Source organism: Cetorhinus maximus, chromosome 14, assembly GCF_964194155.1.
Source record: "Cetorhinus maximus chromosome 14, sCetMax3.hap1.1, whole genome shotgun sequence".
In the NCBI taxonomy this organism is placed as follows: domain Eukaryota; kingdom Metazoa; phylum Chordata; class Chondrichthyes; order Lamniformes; family Cetorhinidae; genus Cetorhinus; species Cetorhinus maximus.
The window spans coordinates 42,690,342-42,713,985 of NC_135892.1; the positions used below are offsets into that span (position 1 = coordinate 42,690,342).

The 23,644-nt window shown below is 41.1% G+C and overlaps 1 protein-coding gene across 1 annotated transcript in view; it reads right to left on the reverse strand.

Moving 5' to 3' along the window:
* The window catches only part of LOC144689614 (AT-rich interactive domain-containing protein 1B-like), a 198,522-nt gene extending 176,163 nt beyond the window's left edge, over window positions 1-22,359 (reverse strand). Inside the window, exons 1-2 of the mRNA XM_078556841.1 lie at window positions 21,607-22,359; window positions 10,200-10,289 (exon numbers count right to left, since the gene is read on the reverse strand). Coding sequence (XP_078412967.1) covers window positions 10,200-10,230 — 31 coding nt within the window. The 5' untranslated portion in view covers window positions 10,231-10,289; window positions 21,607-22,359. The remainder of the gene's footprint in view (window positions 1-10,199; window positions 10,290-21,606) is intronic.
* Between the last annotated feature and the right edge of the window lie 1,285 nt (window positions 22,360-23,644).

A 23,644-nucleotide genomic window follows, 5' to 3' on the forward strand; every position in this document is an offset into this window, starting at 1 on the left:
CTGGCCCAATGTCTCATCATACAACAATCCTGCCATCCCAGGAATCAGTCTGGTGAATCTTCGCTATGCTCCCTCTATGGCAAGTATATCCTCTCTTAGGTAAGGAGGCCAAAATTGTACACAAAACTCCAGGTGCGGTCTCACCAAGGCCCTGTACAGCCGCACTAAGACATCCTTGCTCCTGTACTCAAGTCCTCTTGCAATGAAGGCCAACGTACCGTTTGCCTTCTTAACTGCTTGCTGTATCTGCATGCTTGTTTTCAGTGATTGATGAACAAGAACACCCAGGTCCCTTTGTACATCAACATTTCCCAATCTATCACCATTTAAATAATACTCTGCCAATCTGTTTTTCCTACCAAAGTGGATAACTTTACACTTATCCACCTTATACTACATCTGCCATGTATTTGCCCACTCACTCAACTTGTCTAAATCGCTTTGAAGCCTCTTAACATCTTCCTCACCATTTACATTCCCACCTAGTCCTCGTCAGCAAACTTGGAAATATTACATTTGGTTTCTTCATCCAAATCATTGATATATATTGTGAATAGCTGGGGCTCAAGCACTGATCCCTGTGGTGCCCCACTAGTCGCTGCCTGCCGTTCTGAAAAAGACCCATTTATTCCTACTCTCCGTTTCCTGTCTGCTAACCAATTCTCAATCCATTCCAATATATAACCCCCAATCCCATGTGCTTAAATTTTGCACACTAACCTCTTATGTGGGACTCTTTCAAAAGCTTTCCGAAAATCCAAATACACCACATCCACTGGTTCTCCCTAATCTATTCTGCAAGTTACGTCCTCAAAAAAACTCCAGTAGGTTTGTCAAACATGATTTCCCTTTCATAAATCCTTGTTGACTTTGTCTGATCCCATTGATATTTTCTAAGTGCTCTTCATAGAGTCATAAAATAAAATTTGACACTGAGCCACATAAGCAGATATCAGGGCAAAATGACCAAAAGCTAGGATAAAGTGGTAGATTTTTAAAGGACATTTTGGAGGAGGAATAGGAGACAGAGGGGTGAAGAGGTTTAGGGCCTTAGGACCCAGACAGCTGAAAGCATGACTGCCAGTGTGATTAAAACTGAAGATGCTCGAGGGGTCAGAATCAAAGGAGTGCAAATCCCTCAAAGGGTTGTAGGGATGGAGGAAATTACATAGACAAAGAGGAACGAGGCCATAGAGGGATTGGAAAACAAGGATGAGAACTTTAAAATCGAGTCTTTGCTCAATCATGAGCCAACATAGGTCAGTGAGCATAGAGGTGATTGGTGAATGGGGCATGGTGCAAGCTGGGACATGGACAGCAGTGTGTTGCATAACCTCAAGTTTATGAAGAGTACAACATGGTAGGCCAGCCAGAAATGCTTTGGAATAGTGAAGTCTAGATGAACAAAGGCATGGATCAGGGTTCCAGCACCAAATGAACTGTGGTGGGGTGGAATCAGGAGATTTAGCTGAGGTGAAAATAGATGGTCATAGTGATGGGGCACCTAGGTGGACATGGAAGCTCATCTTGGGATCAGTTACCAGGGAGAGGGATGGAGTTGGCAGCTAGGGAATGGAGTTTGTGGCAGGGACCAAAGGCAATGGCTTTGGTCTTGCCTATATTTAATTTGAGAAAATTCCTGTTCATCCAGTACTGGATGTTAGACAAAAAGTCAGGCAATTTAGAGACAGCAGAGGGATTGAGAGATGTGGTGGCGAGATAAGAGCTGGACGTGGTCAACATACATGGTGAAACTAAAGCTGTGTTTTCACCAGAAGCAGTGTGTAGATAGGAAATAGGAGGGGCCAAAGTTTCATAACACGTTGCATGAAGAAATATCTCCTCTCAATCCTAAATGGCTGATCCCTCATGCTGAAATTGTGATTCCGAGTTCTAGACTCCTGAGGCAAGAGAAACATCCTCCTAGTATTTACCCTATCAAGACCCTTATGAATTTCATGTGATTCAATGAGGTTAACTCTCATTCTTTTAAACTTTTGGGAATATGGCCTAGTTTAGTCAATCTTTCCTCAATGGACAATCCCCCATCCCAGGAATCAATCTAGTGAACATTCATTGCACTCTCTTCAAAGCAAGCATATCCTTCCTTTGGTAAGGGGATGAAAATTATACATAACACTGGAAGTATGTTTCACCAAGACTCTATATAATTTCTAGAAGAGTTCTTTACTCTTATAACATACTATTTGCCTTCCTAATTGCTTGTTGTATCTGCAGGGTAAATTTGTATGATTTGTGCACAAGGGCACCCAGATTCCTTTGAATACCAACATTTCCTAGTGCCTCACCTTTTAAAAAATATTTTGTTTTTCTATTTATCCGACCAAAGTGTCTAAGTTTACATATCTCCACATGATATTACATTTGCTAAGTTCCTTTCCGCTCACTTATCCGTCTATATTTCTTGGCATCCTCTTCACTGAACTTTGTGACATCAGGTACATTACATTCAGTTCTCCCATTTAACCTATTGATACAGATTGTAAACTGTTAAGGCCCAAGCACGGGTCCTTGTGGTACGCCCTAATTACTGGCAGCCAAAGCAAAAATGGCCCCTTTATCATAGTATCATGGAATGGTTAAAGCACAAAAGGAGCACATATTGACCTGTTGAGCCCATTGACCTGTTGAGCCCATGTCAGCTCTCTGCAAGAGCAATTCAGCTAGTTGCACCCCTTCACCCTGCAATTTTTTTTACTTCATTAGCTTATCCAGTTTCTTTTTGAAAGTGTTGATTGTATCTGCCTCCAACACCCTTTCAGGCAGTGCATTGCAGATCCTAACCTCTCACTATGTAAAAATGTTTTTCTTCATGTCGCCTTTGGTCCTTTTGCCAATCTCCTTAAATCTATGTCCCTTGGTTCTTGATGCTTCCGCAAATAGGAATGGTTTCTATCTACTGTGTCTATTTCTGTCATGGTTTTGAACACATCTATCAAATCTCCCTTTAATATTCTCTGCTCTAAGGAGAGCAACCCCAGCTTCTTCAATCTATCCAATAGCTAAAGTCCTTCATCCCTGAAAGGCATTCTGTATCCTTTCTAAGGTCTTCACATCCTTCTGAAAGTATGGTGCCCAAAAATGCACACAATACTCCAGACGAGGCCAAACCAGTGGGTTTATAAAGATTCATTGTAAGTTCCTTGAGTTTGTATTCTATGCTTTTATCTGTAAAGTCCCGGATTCCATAAGTTTTGTAATTGCTTTCTCAACTGGCCCTGTCACCTTCAATGATTTGAGCACATACACCCTGTCCTCTCTAACACAAAAACAGAAATACCTGGAAAAACTCAGCAGGTCTGGCAGCATCGGCGGAGAAGAACAAAGTTGACGTTTCGAGTCCTCATGACCCTTCAACAGAACTAAGTAGAAATAGGAAAGGGGTGAAATATAAGCTGGTTTAAGGGGAAGGGGTGGGGGGTTGCTAGGACAAGCAAGCAGTGATAGGAGCAGATAACCAAAAGATGTCACAGACAAAAGAACAAAGAGGTGTTGAAGGTGGTGATATTATCTAAAAGAATGTGCTAATTAAGATTGGAGAGCAGGATGAGCAAGGTAGCTCTAGTGGGGGTGGGGTGAAATAAACCATGGGTGGAATACATATAAAAATAATGGAAATAGGTGGGAAAAGAAAAATCTATATAAATTATTGGAATAAACAAAAGGGAGGGGGAGGAAACGGAAAGGGGGTGGGGATGGAGGAGGGAGTTCACGATCTAAAGTTGTTGAACTCAATATTCAGTCCGGAAGGCTGTAAAAGTGCCTAGTCGGAAGATGAGGTGCTGTTCCTCCAGTTTGCGTTGAGCTTCACTGGAACAATGCAGCAAGCCAAGGACAGACATGTGAGCAAGAGAGCAGGGTGGAGTGTTAAAATGGCAAGCGATAGGGAGGTCTGGCGGACAGACCGAAGGTGTTCTGCAAAGCGGTCACCCAGTCTGTGTTTGCTCTCTCCACTGTAGAGGAAACCGCATTGGGAGCAACGAATGCAGTAGACTAAGTTGGGGGAAATGCAAGTGAAATGCTGCTTCACTTGAAAGGAGTGTTTGGGACCTTGGACGGTGAGGAGAGGGGAAGTGAAGGGGCAGGTCCCTGTCCTCTCTGTTGTTGCACTCTCTTTACAACCGTACCCTTTGATTTATATTGCCTCTTCTCATTTCTCCTACCAAAATGTATCACCTTGCACTTTGCTGCGTTAAATTTCATCTGTCATGTGCCCATCCATTCCTCTGCCCTATGTCCTCTTGAAATCTATCAACATCCTCCTTGCTGTTCACTACACTTCCAAGTTTTGTGTCTTCGGCAAATTTTGAAGTAGCGCTGTGTTACACCTCCAAGTCCAAGAAAATGTTACGTATCACAAAAAGCAATGGCCCTAGTACCAATCCGTCCGAAAAACAACTGTTTATTGCTACTCTCTGTTTCCTGTCATTTAGCCAATTTCATATCTATGCTGCCATTTTCATTCCATGGCTTTCGATTTTGCACATTATGTGTCATTTTAACAAATACCTTTTGGAAATGCATATACGCCACATCAATCGCACTGCCCTCATCAATCCTCTGTTACTTCTTCAAAAAACTCAATCAAGCTAATTAAATATGATTTGCCTTTAACAAACCCGTGTTGGCTTTCCTTAATTAATCCACATTTATCCAAGTTACTGTTAATTGATTCCCAGATTATTGTTTGTAAAAACTTTCTCACCATTGAGATTAAACTGACTGGCCCGTAGTTGCTGGGTTTATCCTTACATCCTGATCCTTTTGCATTGCTAATCTAACCTCATGATACTATGATTACTGTTCCCTAAATGTTCTGTCACTGATACCCCCTCTATTTAATGCAGCTCATTCTCCAGAGCCAGATCCAGCATCGCCTCATAGAATCATAGAGGTCTATAGCACAGAAAAAGGCCCTTCAGCCCATCGAGTCTGTGCCAATCAAACAAGTACCTAAGTATTCTAATCCCATTTTCCAGCACTAGGCCCATAGCCTTGTATGCCAAGGCATTGCAAGTGCACATCCAAATACTTCCTAAATGTTATGAGGGTTTTTGCCTCTACCATCCTTTCAGGCAGTGAGTTCCAGATTCCCACCACCTTTTGGCTGAAAAAATTCTTCCTCACATCCCCTCTAAACTTCCTTCCTCTTACCTTAAATCTATGCCCCCTGGTTATTGATCCCTCCACCAAGGGGAAAAGTTCCTTCCCACTCTACCCTATCTATGCCCCTCATAATTTTATACACCTCTATCATATCCCCCCTCAATCTCCTCTGCTCCAGGGAAAATAACCCCAGTCTATCCAATCTCTCCTCCTAACTAAAACTCTCCAGTCCAGGCAACATCCTGGTAAATTTCCTCTGCACTCTCTCTAGTGCAATCACATCCTTCCTATAATGCAGATTCCAGAACTGCACGCAATACTCTAGCTGAGGCCTAACCTGCATTTTATACAGTTCCAGCATAACCTCCCTGCTCTTATATTCTATGCCTCGACTAATAGAGGCAAGTATCCCATATGCCTTCTTAACCACCTTATCTACCTGTCCCACTACCTTAAGGGACCAGTGGACATGTACACCAAGGTCCCTCTGATCCTCGGTACTTCCCAGGGTCCTACCACTCATCATGTGTTCCCGTGCCTTGTTTGTCCTGCCCAAGTGCATCACCTCACACTTATCCGGATTAAATTCCATTTGCCCATCTGACCAGCCCGTCTATGTCCTCCTGTAATCTAAGGCTATCCTCCTCATTATTTACCACCCCACCAATTTTCGTGTTATTCGTGAACTTACTGGTCAACCCTCCTTCATTCAAGTCTAAATTGTTTATATATACCACAAACAGCAAGGGGCCCAACAGTGATCCCTGTGGAACCTCACTGGACACAGGTATCCAGTCACAAAAACACCCCTTGACCATCACCCTCTGCTTCCGGCCACTCAGCCAAATTTGGATCCAATTTGCCAAATTGCCTTGGATCCCATGGGCTCTTACCTTCATTATCGGTCTCCCATGCAGGACCTTATCAAAGGCCTTGCTGAAGTCCAAGTAGACTACGTCAAATGCATTGCCCTCATCTACAAACCTGATCACCTCTTCGAAAAATTCAATCAAATTGGTCAGATATGACCTCCCCTTAACAAAACCATGCTGACTGTCCTTGATTAATCCCTGCCTCTCCAAGTGTAGATTAATTCTGTCCCTCAGAATTGTTTCCAATAGTTTCCCCACCACTGAGGTTAGACTGAGTGGCTTGTAGTTCCCTGGTTTATCCCTTCCTCCCTTCTTGAATAATGGTACCACATTGGCTGTCCTCCAGTCCTTTGGCACCTCTTCTGTGGCCAGAGAGGCATTGAAAATTATTGCCAGCGCCCCTGCTATCTCCTCCCTTGCCTCGCTCAACAGCCTGGGATACATTTCATCTGGGCCTGGAGATTTATCTACTTTTAAGCCTGCCAGACCACTTAGAACCTCCTCCCTTGCTATGCTAATTTCTTTAATTATATCAGAGTCCTTCTGCCTGATTTCCATACCCACGTCGTCCCTCTCACTTGTGAATACCGACAGAAAGTATTCATTTAGAACCCTACCTACGTCTTCTGGCTCCACACACAAATTACCACTATGGTCCTTAACGGGCCCTGCTCTTTCCCTAGTTATCCTCTTACTCTTAATGTACTTGTAAAATAACTTTGGATTTCCTTCCTTGTTGGTCCAGAAATGTACTAATTAAAATAATTATCCTGAGCACACTTCAGAAACTCTTCTCCCTCACTGCCCTTTACGCTTTTACTATTCCAGTCTATGTTAGGATAATTGAAGTTCCCCATTATCATTACTTTGTAGTTCATGAACCTCTCTGTGATTTCTCTGCAAATTTGTTCCTCTATAACTTTCCCACTGGTTGGTAGCCTATAAAATACACCAAGTACTTTAATGACACCCCTATTGTTGCATAATTCTAACCAAATAAATTCTGCCCTTGACCCCTCCAGGACATCCTCTGTCTTCAGCACTATATTATTCTCCTCAATCAATACTGCCATACCTTCTCCTTTCTTTCCTTCTCCATCTTTCCTGAATACCTTGTGCCTAGGAATATTGTATCCAGGAATACTGAATACCCAGTCCTGCCCTTGTTTGAGCCAGGACTCCATTATCACCAGTACATCATATCCCCCTGTGGCTAGTGTGCCAGCAACTCACAAACCTTATTTGCCATGCTTTGTGCATTTACACATATGCACTATAAACCTAATTAAGACCTTCTTATATTCTCTCTTAGTTTAACTCCATCTAATACCTTTCTTGTCCTAGTGCTGTCTCTCCCAATCCTTTGTGCACCTTGTTCTCCTTTTTAATACTGCAGCCCACTGCCCTGTCAAATTAGTTTAAATCTGCTCCAACAACACTAGCAAACTGCCTCACAAGGACATTAGTCCTGAGTCTGTTGAGGTGTGGATTTACAATATTCTTGTACCTGCTTTGAAAGAACTTTCAGTTCTCAAGAGATTGCAGCATCTTTAGAGCAGGGTGGTAAAGAACTTCAGAACATTCGTGAAGTAAACAGTTCTTACTCATCCCCCAAAGACCTCAAAAACCAGTCAATAAGTTCCTGCATAACACAGGTCCTGCATATTTTGTTCAAGGCTTTCTAAGTATCTAATTAGAAGTCAAATTTTGGCCAATCACCATGCTGATCTTGTGTATCTTTGACTCTTATTTCAAAAGTTTTCCAAAGTGACTCTGCCTACTTTACAAGTGTGTGTAAGTGACACGAGCATTTGTTGCATCCCTAGAGTGGTAAAATAATTTATATTTTAAACTAAATGTACAGGATATTAACATTAAATAGAATAAGTCAATCCACCTACAGTGGTGTGGGTGAATGGTAGAAGAGAATATGTTTAAACAAATTCAAGGCCAGGTCATTTCTGATGAACAGTTTGGATCTTAAACTTCCCAACACCTTCCAAATGTGAGTACAGTTTACGAAACAGAAACCAGAACCGAAGAGGGAAACTAAAATTACAGCTTATAAAACAGTGGTGGAAGTAGATTCAAGAGTAACTTTCAGAAAGGAATTGAATAAATACTTGGAAGGGGAGAAAATTCCAGGGCTGTGGGAGCATGGGACTAATTAAACTGCTTTTCCAAAGAGTGTGCATGGGCACAATGGACCCAATGTCCTCCTTCTGTACTTTAAGGTTCTATAAATACATTGATTTTGATAAAGTTGGTAAGACTTATATTTCTGTGGCCTACAATGATATCAAAACATGAAAAGGTGATCAAATTGTCAGTTTTTAAAATATGGAATGACTAATTATGCAGACACTTCCAGAATTTGAAAAATAAATAGTATCAAACATGCAAACCTTTTAGATTATAACAGAATACTGGAGAGATGTCTTAGAAATTTTCTCATTCTAACATGCTATATTCAGAAAAAGTTGGTTTTATTGGAAAATCGTGCCATTTAGGATTAAGGACTTACGAACATACGAAATAGGAGCAGAAGTAGGCCATCTGGCCCCTCGACTGCTCTGTCATTCAATAAGATCATGGCTGATCTGTTTGTGTTTCGAATTACACATTCCCATCTACCCCAGATAACCTTTGATTCCCTTGCCTAACAAGAATCTATCTACTTCTGCCTTAAAAATATTCAATGACTCCACCTCCACTGCCTTCAGAGGCAAAGAGTTTCAAAGTCGCGTAACCCTCAGAGAAAAGGGCAACCCCTAATTTTAAAACAGTGCCCCCAGTTCTGGACTCGCTCACAAGAGGAAACATCCTTTCTACGTCCAACTTGTCAATACTGTTCACGATCTTATAAGCTTCAATCAAGTCACATCTCACTTTTCTAAACTCCAGTGGAAACAAGCCCAGTCTGTCTAACCTTTCCTCATAAGACAATCCGCTATTTCCAGGAATCAATCTAGTAAACCTCCTCTGAACCACCTCCAACGTACTTACATCCTTTCTTAAATAAGGAGACCAAAACTGCACACAATATTCGAGATGTGGTCTTACCAATGTCCTGTATAATTGAAGCACAAGGTTCTTATTTTTAAGTTCAATTCCTCTGGTAATAAAGGATAGCATTCCATTAGCCTTCTTAATTATTTGCTGTACCTGCATGCTAACTTTTTGTGACTGATGCCCTAGAACACTTAGATCCCTCTGCACCTCGGAATTCTGTAGCCATGCTGTTTAAGTAATAGTCTGCTTTTTTTATTCTTACTGCCAAAGTGAAAATCATCACATTTCCTACATTATACTCTCATTATACGCTAGACTTTTTGCCCACTCACTCAGCTTATCCATATCTGTCTGCAACCTTCTTATGTCCTCTTCACAACATACTTTCCTATCTATCTTGTGTCACCTACAAATTTAGCTACCATGTCTTCACTCCCCTCATCTAAGCCATTGATACAAATTGTAAAATGTTGAGGCCCCAGCATAGACCCTTGTGTGACTCCACTCATCATATGCTGCCAATCAGAAAAAGACCCATTTCTGCATACTCTCTGTTTCCTGCCAGCCAGTCAATATTCTAGCCATGCTAATATGTTACTCCCTACACCATGAGCTTTTATTTTCCACAATAACCTGTGTGGCAGCTTATCAAATGCCTTCTGGAAATCCAAGTACAATACGTCTACAGGCTCCCTTTTATCCACAGCGCACGTTACTCCTTCAAAGAACTCCCATAAATTGGTTAAACATGATTTCCCTTTCACAAAACCATGCTGGCTTTTCCCGATTACCTTGTTTCTTTATGTACCCAACTGTAACCTCCTTAATGATCAATTCTCATTATCTGATACTTGTAGTCCACCAAGCTGCAGACCACTATGGTTAATTTATTTTAAAACTCGTTAACATCTGTTGTCACACTGAAAAAATTAAATGGCAGTTGCCAAAGTGCTAATTTGTAAAATGTGCATGCTCCACAAAAGTTGCTAACTTTCTGTTAAGCTTTGTCCAAGATGATAATTAATATATTTTTCTTTAATTAAAAAAAAAATGTATACTGTTTATTACATGCATTGCCTGACTGGTTATCAGTTAGGTTTCTTAAATTAATGCTGCCTTAATTCATTCAACTTGATTCAAAAGGAGTTTTTGCCATTTTAAAATGGAAATCACATTAATGCAACCAACCTCGATCCTGTGACATAGGTGACTGACTCATGACGGGATGAGAGCTGGCATCTGATTGGCTATTGGGAGGTTGAGCTGGTATCTGAGTGCCTGCATTGTGAAGAAGGTACAGATAAATGCGACAATATTTTAGTTTATTAGCTGCAGAATAGAAGAAAATAAACCCAAAATTTACTGATTAGAATTTTCTAGGAACAAAAAACATCCATTTCATTATAAAGTAAGTAAACTGCAGTCTTTCACTTTGGTTTTCTATGGTGGAAAACTCCTTCCCTGAAGTCACACAGATTAAGATTTGAACTTTTCTTGGAAATCACCATTTATTTGCAACTTTGTGTTGCTAAAAATGATCCACATCTCCTTTTATAGCAGAATCACAGGTCAAAGATATATTAATATACTATGAAGGCTTCAAGAAAAAATTGAGAAAGAGGCATACACTAAATACATGGACGGCAGGGGAGAGTGTGACTTTGGAAGCAAAAGCACAACTTGTAAATTTTCAGGTGACACCAAATTTAGGAGGGGGCAGTCAATGCTGAGGGGAATATAACACATAACAAGAAGATAGTAACAAACTTGTAGAATGGACATATATAATTGGCAAACAGATTTCAACATAGGTAAATGTGAGGTATTACATTTCGGCAAGAAAAATGAGGTTGCATATTGCTTAGAAAATAAAAGAGTCTAAATGGGGTAGAGAAGAAAAGGGAACTGGGAGTACAAAATACACAAATTACTAAACGTAGTGACACAGTTAACAAGACCATAAAAAAGCAAACAAAGCACTCAGGTTTATTTCAAGAGGGATAGAATTGAAAAATAAAGAAGTTATGCTAATCTTGTATCGAGCCTCAGTTAGACCACATCCGAGTACTGTGAACAATTATGGTTACCATATTGAGGATATAAGGATGAACTCAGAAATGCAGGAGTGTACCTATCTGGGTCTCCCTTAATTTGAAAGGAGAAGGTTGAAGGGTGACTTAAAAGAGGTCTTTAAAATTATGAAAGGTTTTGACAGAGAATATTTCCACTTGTGGGGAAGAACAAAACTAGAGACCATCAATAAAAGATAGTCACCAAGAAATCAAATAGGGAATTCAGAATTCAAGTAGTGGCCCACCATTAGTGGCTGTGTCTTCCGCAGCCAAAACCGTAAGTTCTGACATCTCTTTCCTAAATCTCTCTGGCTCTCTTTCCTCCTTTAAGACATTTCTTCAAATTTACCACTTTGATCAAGCTTTTGGTCATCTGCCTTAATGTTTGCTTATATGACACAGTGACATATTTTATTTTTTAATGCCCCCTGGAGTGCCTTGGAACGTTTTATTACATTAAGAGCACTATATAAGTACAAGTTGTTATTCTCATTGTTGTAATACAAATCACTCTTATGTGGAAAAAGACTGAACAATAAGACAATATGGGAAAGAGTGTGTTCCAAGGTTCTTGGATGTGCACAGGAGGCCTTGGTGGAGGGGGTGCAAAGGAGGAGAGAAATGCCGTGTCCCAGGGAGCCAGAAAGGACTTAGGAAACGCTGAGAAGGTAGTGGGACCAGATAGCTGTGACGGTCAATGCCAGGAGTAAAGCCCTGTGGATACAGTGCCACAAAAAGTTCAATGACCTCACATAAGTGTAGCACACATGACAAAAATAAAATAAAATAATCTAACCCTGTGTTTTTGGAGCGGGAAGGGGATGCGGAGATCACTGCATAGAAGCTTCTCTTTTTTTCAAAAGAAGAAAGTGACTGTTTTTTATCCCCCTAACCAACAATCCACTCCTTGTGGACCCAACCATGATGCAGCATCCGAAGGCTCAGTTCCTATTGCAGCACAAATAGAAGCCACCTTAATGGCTAGATGCTGCAGTGGAAACTCAGACTTCTGTCATGTAAGGTCAGCATGCTGCCTGATAGCTGCAGGTAACAGTGTCTAATTGGGTTTGCAGGGTGTAAACGCAGACCAGCAATCTGGCCTCCAACAGATTATTAGCAGCTCGCTGTATAGCTGATGGCAATGGCTATACCCTCATAGTGTTGAGGTTATGCAGCATGAAGACCAGCATGAATCTGCCAAGTGTCTAACCAATGTCTAACTACTATGGCGCCTTGTTGCCATGCCACTGGGCATTTAAATAATATAAAATGCCTTAAGGTGCAGGGCTTCTTTAGAGTAGAGGCAGTGGAAATATTGTTTCAGCCTGCCAACAGGCTGCTCTATCAAATTTTGTGTGCCTTTCACTGTATGCATACAGCCCACGTGTGTGTATGTTGTGCACCAAAATCATCAGCCATGTGGTCAGTGGTAGCCCTTGTCGCCTAAGCAGCACACTTTGGCCTGCTTTTGTGGGTCAAATGCAGATGACACAGTGGACTGCCGCAGAATGAAGGCATCATGACTATTGCCGGGGTGCCCTGCACTGACCTCTATGATTTGCTATGTATGGTCACACACTAGCTGAATTTGAAACAGTGAAGTCCCTTTCAGTTTGCAGTATATCTCAGAGTGACAGGTGGCACCTGCAAAGTGTCATGTATGCAGTCAATGGCACTCTGCATTGTGGGGAAGCCTGCAATCCAAGCAAAACCACATACTAGCTCCGTCTGTTGCTATCCAGCAAGGTAGGATGAAATGTGGTCAGCTTTCTTTGAATATAGAGCCTTATTGATCTCCCTCACCCAACAGTGAACAACAAGACTGCAATATGTTGCTAATATCTCCAACCTCAGCCTAGAAGGAGCCCTGTAAGTAAAAACTGATGAGCATGGTCACCTCATAACCACTGGAAATGCAGTCCTCAGCCTGCTCTGAGGTTGCAATTGTGGCTGTAGCAGGTGGCAATTTCAGTTCGGATGTCCTTGCTGAAGTGCTGACAGCTCAAACACTGCTCCTCGCTGGTGGTTAGGTAGAATAGCTTTCTGAACATCCAGGGCAGATATGACCATCTGCTTAGAGTCCTTTTCCCATTCTTCCCCATGTGGCCTCCACTCATTCCCCAAGCTATGTTGCATTCTAAGGGCAATGTCTACTACTGCACGTTAGTCTGAGAGCAACTGGTTTGTGCAGAAGCCTTGAAGTCAGGACAACTCCATCAGAACTGCCACACCACTTCCTGTAGACTTTAGCAACTTTAAAGAACTCTAGAAAGGACCGAACACTTGTACAATTGAAACAGCAGCCAGTAGGAAATGATCAGCAGCTGAACTATAAGTAGTTGATCCCTTTAAATGGCACTGGTGATAGTAGTGGGGGGAGGGGGGTTGTGGGGTTGGGTGGTGGGGGGGAGAAGGGCAGGAGGCAGAGAAGGGCAGTCCTTCCTGCTGCTGAATATGTGTTCAGTCATGTGGGATTAAGACAGGGCATTAAGTGAAACACTGAGCTCCAGATTAGCAGCGTTGGCGTCAAACCTGCTTTGCACGCTAATTGACTTTATGATCTGCCTATTCTGGATACTTCAAGTGGATGCTCTTCTGCACTTGTGCTGTCCGGTGCAACTTGAGCCAGAAGTGTGTGCATATGTGCACTGCGGATGTCTTTTTGGAACCCTAAGGGCACTCTTAACACCTAAAAAACAGGTACTATGAATCTCAATTTTGCACCTTAAGGCATTTTATATTATTTAAATGCCCAGTGGCATGGCAACAAGGCACCATAGTAGTTAGACACTGGTCTGAGATGAGATTTTGATTTCAGCAACAGATTAATGAAATGAGAGTTGGTCTGCATGCAAAGGACCCAAATGCAGTCTCTGTAACAAAAAAATGTCAGGGGATAAGTCAAATATTGCAGAACTGCAATGATTAGATCGATATCTAAAGAATTCACTCCTTCTATTCTATTGGTTTAAGGGTATTTAAGTGCATTGTGTTCCCAACCATGGCGAATTCCTATAACTTTACTAGTGCCAAATAACATGCATCCAAGTTAAGATGTTTAAAGACTGAACATGTTAAAAATCAACTACCTCCCAAATAAAATGACTGGAATTTCACTGTAATGCTACCTAAAATAAAAACAGAAAACGGTAGAAATACACATGTCCATCAGCATTTGTAAAGGGAAAGGACAGCCAAATGTTTTATTTTACTTCCAGCATTTAATTTCTTTTTCAGACATTTAGATTATCCAATATTTTTCTTTGTACAGTAATGGTAATTAGATTTTTTTAAATAACTGAACATACCAAAGGCAGTGTGTTATGTTAGATGGATCAAACAGCTAACATTAACCCTAGTTATTTGGGCTTAGCATATTTTGATTTTCACAACATATGCAAATGCGTAGTGTCAGCATGTGGAACAAAAACAAAAATACCTGGAAAAACTCAGCAGGTCTGGCAGCATCTGTGGAGAGGAGCACAGTTAACGTTTCGAGTCCGCATGACTCTTCAACAGAACTAAGTAAAAATAGAAAAGGGATGAAATATAAGCTGGTTTAAGGGGAGGGGGGTGGGACAACAAGAGCTGGATAGAGGGTCAGTGTTGGTGGAGATAACCAAAAGATGTCACAGACAAAATAACAAAGAGGTGTTGAAGGTGGTGATATTATCTAAAGGAATGTGCTAATTAAGAAGAAGGTGTGAGGGCGGATGCACGGGAGATGGGCCGGACACGATTGAGGGCCCTGTCAACGCCCTCACACCTTCTTTTCCCTCCCAGAAACATGATAGGGTCCCCCTTGTCCTCACTTATCACCCCACCAGCCTCCGCATTCAAAGGATCATCCTCCGCCATTTCCACCAACTCCAGCATGATGCCACCACCAAACACATCTTCCCTTCACCCCCCTGGCGGCATTCCGTAGGGATCGTTCCCTCCGTGACACCCTGGTCCACTCCTCCATCACCCCCTACACCTTAACCCCCTCCCACGGCACCTTCCCATGCAACCGCAGAAGATGCAACACCTGCCCCTTCACTTCCCCTCTCCTCACCATCCAAGGGCCCAAACACTCATTTCAAGTGAAGCAGCATTTCACTTGCACTTCCCTCAACTTAGTCTACTGCATTTGTTGCTCCCAATGCGGTTTCCTCTACATCGGAGAGACCAAACGCAGACTGGGTGACCGCTTTGCAGAACACCTTCGGTCTGTCCGCAAGCATTACCCAGACCTCCCTGTCGCTTGCTTTTTCAACACTCCACCCTGCTCTCATGCCCACATGTCTGTCCTTGGCTTGCTGCATTGTTCCAGTGAAGCTCAACGCAAGCTGGAGGAACAGCACCTCATCTTCCGACGAGGCACTTTTACAGCCTTCCGGACTGAGTATTGAGTTCAACAATCTTAGATCATGAACTCTCTCCTTCATCCCCACCCCCTTTCCGATTTTACCCCTCCTTTTTGTTTTTTCCAATAATTTATATAGATTTTCTTCCCCTACCTATTTCCATTATTTTTAAATGTATTTCCATCCATTGTTTTATCTCTACCTTTTAGACTTTTTTGATTCCTTCACCCCACCCCACCCCCACTAGGGCTATCTGTACCTTGCTCGTCCTGCTTTCTACCCTTAATTAGCACATTCCTTTGGATAATATCACCACCTTCAACACCTCTTTGTCCTTTTGTCTGTGACATCTTTTGGTTATCTCCACCTATCACTGGCCCTCTATCCAGCTCTACTTGTCCCACCCCCCCTTAAACCAGCTTACATTTCACCCCTTTTCTATTTTTACTTAGTTCTGTTGAAGAGTCATGCGGACTCGAAAAGTTAACTGTGCTCCTCTCCACAGATGCTGCCAGACCTACTGAGTTTTTCCAGGTATTTTTGTTTTTGTTTTGGATTTCCAGCATCCGCAGTTTTTTGCTTTTATCTTAGTGTCAGCATGTAGATTTGATAGATTTGTGAATTTGGCATCAATGACAAGCCAGTCTAGATGGAGCGGTCTCACATTGTTAATGGTGTGCATTGGCTGTAGAATAAATACAATGCCAGAAAATTCTGTCCACAATGCATCACAGAGTGCGCTAGTCAATAATTCCATGTTAAATAAATCCAAAGTTATTAGGCTTTTCGCTCTGAAATAGCATCTTGAATTTCTGCTAGGTGGAAAGATTAATTCCAAAACATAAATGTAACGGAATTGCTGGTTACCTGAATATTTCTGATCAAATGCACAGAGGTTTAGGGCTACTTAGCAGTTTTATTTACATTTTAAAGAATTGGAAGAAAAAATTAATAAATTTCATGTATGAGTGGTATTTTTTTAATGAATGATTTTAATAGAAAGAAAGAACGCCTTCCTTTAAACAATAAGCCACCAATGTTTTCATTACTTTCTCCTGGCATATCTTATATTGCAGATGAACAAAGGTGTGCTTTAGTTAGAAATATTGGGTTTAAATTTCAAAATTATGTCCAAATTAAGAGAAGCATATAAAGTGGATTATGCATGTTAGAAATTTAAGACAGTGTGTGAACTTAGATACAGAAATTTAATTTTGTCTGGATTGCATTTGTAATGAGTTCAATCTGCCAGCTGACTGGAACGAAAACTTATACAGTTTGCAAATTGATGGATAGTATTGTATAAATCTGTGCCACACAAGTGCCAAGCAATGGCTATCTCTAATAATAGAGAATCTAACCATCTCTCCTTGACATTCAACAGCATTACCAGCACTGAGTTCCCTACCATGAACATCCTGGGGATCAGAAATTTAACTGTACCAGCCATATAAATACTGTGGCAATAAGGGTGGTCAGAGGCTGAGAATTCTGTGATGAGTAACTCACCTCCTGCCTCTGCAAAGTCTGTCCACCATCTACAAGGCACAAGTCAGGAGTGTGACGGAATATTCCCTACTTGTTTGGATGAGTGCAGCTCCAACAAAACACAAGAAGCTGGATGTTATCCAGGATTTGCACCCCATCCATTATTTTAATTGTTCACTCCCTCCGCCCGTGGCGCAGAGTGGCAGCAGTGTATGCCATCTACAAGATGCACTATAGCAACTCAAAGAGCCTCCTTCAACAGCACCTGCAACCTCCACCACCTGGAAAGACAAGGGCAGCAGACAAATGGGATCACCCACAATCTCCCCTCCAAGCCATACACCATCCTGACTTGGAACTATATTGCCATTTCTTCACTGTCAAGTGATCAAAATCCTGGAACTCCCTTTGCATATCCCTTCTGGCTGTACCTACACCAGATGGACTGCGGCAGTTCAAGAAAGCATCTCATCACCACCTCCTCAAGAGCAATTAGGGATGGGCAACAACAGTTGCCCCTGCCAGCCACATGCACACACCCCATGAATGAATAAACAAAATCACAGACTCTCAAACCAATAAATGTCAAATGATACTTTAATGAGGACTTCCTCCCCTTAAAGATACAAACTTGACATTGATTAAACAAAATGAGATGTGGCACTTTTCACTGTTGTTGATAATTCACTTGATGGTCATTTCCATTGCGTCTATTCCAGTGTTTTTAGTTGACTTGTCTTTTACTATTTTAGTATCTCAGTCTTTTGGAGGTCAGTTTTTAAGAGATTAGTCTCTTAAAGCTTAGAAGTCAGTTTCCGAGTATCTTAGATTTTTTTTTCCAGAGGTCAGTGTCTTAAGGACAGAAAATGGCAAATCGTGATAAATGGTTATTTTTCAGACTGGATGATGGTAGAGTGATGTTCCCTTAGAATCAGTGCTTGAATCAATGCTTTTTGATATATTTATAAATGGCTTGGATATTGGAATACAGAGTACAATTTCAAAGTTTGCCAATGATATCAAACTTGGAGGTGTGGCAAACAGTGAGGTTGATATAAATTGATTGCAACAGGATATAGACAGGTTAACAGAATGAGAAGGCAAGTGGCAGCTGAAATTTAATAGAGAGGTGTGAAGTGATGCATTTTGACAGAGGGATAAGGAGATGCAATATAGACTTAATGGCACTGCTCTAAAGAGTATGATGGACAAGGGACCTGGGGTTCATGCGCATAGATCTTTGAAGTTGGTAGAACATATTGAGAGAGTAGTTAGCAAAGCATATGTAATCTTGACACCAAACTCCTGAAGCAACTGCTCTACTTGGAATTCGGCTGTGGCAGCTGAATCCCTGGAGGAGAGCAGAAATGCTTTAGGGATGTCCTCAAAGCATCCCAGAAGAGGTCAAACATACCCATTGACTCATGGGAGACCCTGGCTTGTGACCAACAAAAATGGAGAAGGCTCATTCAGGAAGACACCAAACATCAAGAGACTTCTTCAGGAATGTGCAGATGTGAAGTTGAGGCATCACTGAGAGTGTGCAAACCTCCAGACAACCCATTTACCCAACCCATCAAGCACCATCTGCCCCGCATGTGGTAGCGTCTACAGATCATATTGGATTTATCAGCCTTCTCAGAGCCCACTAAACCAAAGTGGAAGCAAGTCATCCTCGATCCCGAGGGACTGTTAATGAAGGAGGAGGAGGAAGATGATGATGGGATCATAGGCTTCATAAATAGAGGCATTTAGTACAAAAGCAAGCGAGTTATACTGAATCTTTATAAAGCTTTGGGTAGGCCACAACTATAGTAGTGGGTCCAGTTCCGGTAACTGCACTGTGAAGGTCCTTGAGAGGGTGCAGAAGAGATTTAATAGAATGATTCCAGGGATGAGAGATTTTAGCCACAAGGTTAGGCTGGAGGAGCTGGGGTTGGCCTCCTTGGACTAAAGGACGTTGAGGAGAGATTTGGATGTACAAGATTATAAGTTTAGATAAAGTAGACAAAGAAGAGCGGTTCCCATTAGTTGATTTATAAGGACTAGGGGGACATAGATTTAAGGTTTTGGGCAAGAGATGCAGAGAGAATGTGAGAAAATAACTTTTTATGCAGCGCGTGATAATGACCTGGAACTCTCTGTCTACAAGCTGATTACAAAGGAGATAGTTGACCAGATTTGTTGGCAAAGGTGTGTAACAGAAAAAGAGTGATAGTGTTAGGAGGCTTTAATTACCATAATATAGGCTGGGGAAACAAATCATACTCTAAGGGTAGGGAAGGAGAGGAATCTCTGATATGAATACAAGAGAACTTTCTCGATTAATATATTTGCATCCAGTTAAGTTGGAGATAGTGTTGAATTTGGTCCTCGGAAATGAAGTAGGGTCAATGGAATGTGTTAAAGTAGGAGTTCATCTAATTAACAGTAGCCATAATGTAATTTAGTTTAGAGTAATTATGAAAAGAGACCTGAAAATATCAAAGGTAAAACGCTTAAGTAAGGAATAGCTAATTACAGTGATTTAAGAAGGAACCAACATAGGTAGGCAGGAAGAGGCAATTGTAGGACAAGCAGTAACAGGTCAATGGAAGGCATTCAGAGTACAGATAGTTCAGGTCCAAATTAGACATATTCCTTTGAAAGGAAAAGGTAGACAAAGGATGACAAAGGAAATCAAAGTTAAAACAAAACAAAAAACGGTGGCTTATGACAAATAGATATTGTTTTTGGTCTCAGGATTTGGATCAAATATCATATAAAAGATATATACACTTTAAGGTCCTCAGTGTTTCCAAACTAATCTGTTTAGTTAAAAATACTACAATAAATATCAAATAGATTCCGCGTTGAATTTTTATGGTGTAAGAAAGTTACCATTTTAGAAATATATGATTTTTTGAATATAAGTATGGTAAGCATTTTTATGATTTTGTAATAAATTTTCTCAAGGCTCCAGTACAAGATTTCTACCTTTAAAGCAGCTGTATGCTGCTTTAGTTGGCATTAATTAGATCACTGACATTTCTGTAAGGGCCTCAAGCCCACTGTAAAAGCACATGGCAGGAAAACTGATAACTATAAAAACAGGCATTAAAGACTGAATGAATACATCTTGGAAGTAAGGCTAAGGGAAGGAAACACAAGAGTGGAGGAGCAAAGGGATCTTGATGTGTAGATCATTAAAGGTAGTATTATAAGCAGATACGGGAACAGGAAAACAAACAATCCTTTAGAGGATAGAATACAAAAGGAAGGAGGTAATGTTGAACTTACATAAGACATCAGACGTGTTGCAGTTAGGAGTATTGCGCGTCATTTTGGCCATCCCATAGGCTCATAGATGTCTACAGCACAGAAGGAGGCCATTCGGCCGATCGTGTCCGCGCCGGACTACACTACACTAATCCCATTTTCCAGCATTTGGCCTATAGACCTGGAGGCTATGGCAATGCAAGTGAATATCTAAATACTTCTTAAAGGTTACGAGAGTTTCTGACTCAGCCCACCTTTCAAGCAGTGAGTTCCAGATTCCTACCATCCTCTGGGTGAAAAATTTCTCCTCAACTCCCCTCTTAGCCTTCTGCCTCTTACCTTAAATCTATGCCCCCCGGTTATTGACCCCTCTACTAATGGAAAAAGTGCCTTCCTATCCACCCTATCTATGCCCCTCATAATCTTATAGACCTCTATCAGGTCCCCTCTCAACTTTTGCGGCTCCAAGGAAAACAACCCCAGCCTTTCCAATATTTCCTCATAGCTCAGACCCCACCCCCCCCCCCCCCCCCCAGCCCAGGCAGCATCCTAGTAAATGGATCTCCTCTGCACCCTCTCCAGTGCAATCACATCCTTCCTATAATGTGGTGACCCGAACTGCATGCAGTACTCCAGTTGTGACCTAACCAACGTTTTATACAGTTCCAGCATAACCTCCCTGCTCTTGTATTCTATGCCTCGGCTAATAAAGGAAAGTATCCCATATGTCTTCTTAACCACTTTATCTACCTGCCCTATCTTCAGGGATCTGTGGTTATGCACACCAAGGTCCATCTGATCTTCACTTTCCAGGGTCTTACCATAGTGTAATCCCTGGCCTTGTTAGCCCTCCCCAAGTGCAATACCTCATACTAACCCTAAGCTCACACCATCATAGGAAGGATTCAAAAGCAAGAGGAAAGTACAGTGTGGATTCACTAGGATGTTACCTGGATCATTTTAAGCCAAGAAGAGAGTTGAGAAGTTTTTTTTGGTACAGCTGAAAAAGTTAATGAGTGGTCTGATAGATGTCCTCAAGATTATAAAGGGTTATGGTAAAGTTAACAGTGATAGAACATTTGCCTTGGTTGGCAAATTAGTAAAGAGATGGCACAAATTTAATATGTTCATAAAAAGGATTTAAGAAGTTTAAAAATACATATTTATGTAGAATATGGCAAGATTGTGTAATTTTGTTTTGAAAGAAACTATTGCTGAAATAAAGTCCAAACATTCTTTTAAAAAGAATTTAAGTAGCTGCATGAGAAAGAGAAATATCAAAAGCAAGCAGGAGAATGGGATTAGGCTAGGTGGATGGATTATGTGGAGAAAAACAATGCACAAACTTCATGGGCCAAATGGCCTATTACTGTGCAGTAAGATTCTATCATCGTAGAACATTTACCCAAAAGGAAAACATAAAATTACCTGGTACACCTGCTGGGGAGAGGGGTCCAGACCTGGACTGGTTGCTTCCAACAGGAGAACCAACAGGGGATGGGGATGGACCCCGGATACCAGAAAGGTGAGGGGAAGCATGAGGGGAGAAGGGAGATTGCGCGGGATTACTCTGTTCTCCTTGGCCACTTGAGGATCCTGAAGCACTAACTCCAGAACTTAGTGTGCCTTCTGTCCCCGTTGGCAAATCATCAATGGATCCAGATAAATCCTAGCCAAAAGATAAAAGTCACAATTAGGTGCTTATTTATATCATAATATGATGCAAGAACTTGAATTACCCAAAAGTAGATGAGAAATTACATGTTCAGTGAAGATTTACTACACTTGTGACCTTTTACATGACCACAGTGAAGTGCTCGGTCTTTTATAAAAATTGGATCTTTTGAGCTTATTTCCAATAAATTACTGAGATGTGTATTTGCTGCTTCTCAATGAAAACAATGATTAAAATAGTTTGCTGCTGGTTATTATACCCATGACTTTGCAGCTCAAACAGAATGATAGTAAGGTCAAGGCAGAGTGAAACCATCACCACTGTTAACTTTTTTTAATTGCTTGACTGATTTGAACCTGTGTTTAGGCTTAGACCTAACCATAATCCATACATCACACGTGGGCCTTCTTCAGAAAAGTAAATATTAAAACAATTGTGGAATCATATTTCATTCCATAATCATTTAATTCATCTAATTCTCAAACTTGATGAAATTATTCATAAAGAACATCACCATTTAAATTCATAAATCCAAGGTTTGACCTGTGAAGGATATTAAAGTTTGTACCCAATGAAATGTGAAAAACATTCTAATCTGTACTGAAATGCAATTATTACATATTAGTACAAAGGAAAAACTCAACTGTTCACAGGAGTTGCAAAAGGCCACATTTGCAGAACAAATACAACTCAAGTCACAATTCTCATTTTTATTTACTGAAGGCCATATGTCAAGCTTCCACATTATTTTGGAAAACAGGGATTGTGGGAATTTCCATGTTTTGGGCACAGGTCAGCTCCCAGCCTTCAGATAATTCATCTGAACTACAAATATCATCAGGCAGGTTTCATGATCATTCTTTGCATCTTCATTACACTGGCCAAAGAAGCCCCAGTACTAAGCATCTTACTGTTTAACACAGGCTAAGCAGTTAAAGATCTTTAGTCTGCATATTACATATGACTCCTTAACTATTATATGTTAAAAACAGTATAGTAATATTTCTTACTCTGGAGTTGCAACAGGATCTATTTCATAGTACAGGGAGTGTTACTACCATGAGTACAGCTTGTGAGGTATCCATCAATCATGTCATTTCAGCAGCTATCATTTTACTAATCACTGCAAGGAGGAAGGAATGACAGGTCACAGTGCATGTCCTTCAATGATTTCCTTACAAGCCTGACATAACTCATGCAGACAAGTTTTGGACATTGCCTCATCATTCTCCACCATGAACTGTACTACATCAAACTAAATTAGCACAGACAGGTTTCAACAACTGCAGAAGCTTTAACTTATTCTCCGCAACCATTGACCTTTGTCACTTTTATAAAAATGATGATTTGGATGATGCACAAGGTTCTACAGTTTACATTGTTAGTAACCAAAGAAGCTATCACTAGTACTGTCCACCTCCATGGGTTTATTTTCCATTTCCCTGGAATTTCCTTTATATTTATAGGTCTGGTTGAATTTCTGCCAATAGAAATTCATAGGCCACTTGTGGTATCAAAGCACAGCATTTCTGTGGAGTGAAATGTTTCAGTCTGAGCAGAATTTTTTTCCCAAAATATTACTGACTCCAAACATACATATTATACACTTGCCTAAGCTTCAAGTTCCAGTTTAGCAACCACATCCCCACTCATGTTTTGTTGAATAGCCCAATGCACTGTCTTTAATTAGCAAATTGCACACTGAACCAAGTCAATCTGTTGCTAATTTCTTCTGGAGACTGCAGACCTTTTGTAAGTGAAACCTCTTTTGTGTAAAGCCAGGCTTTAAGA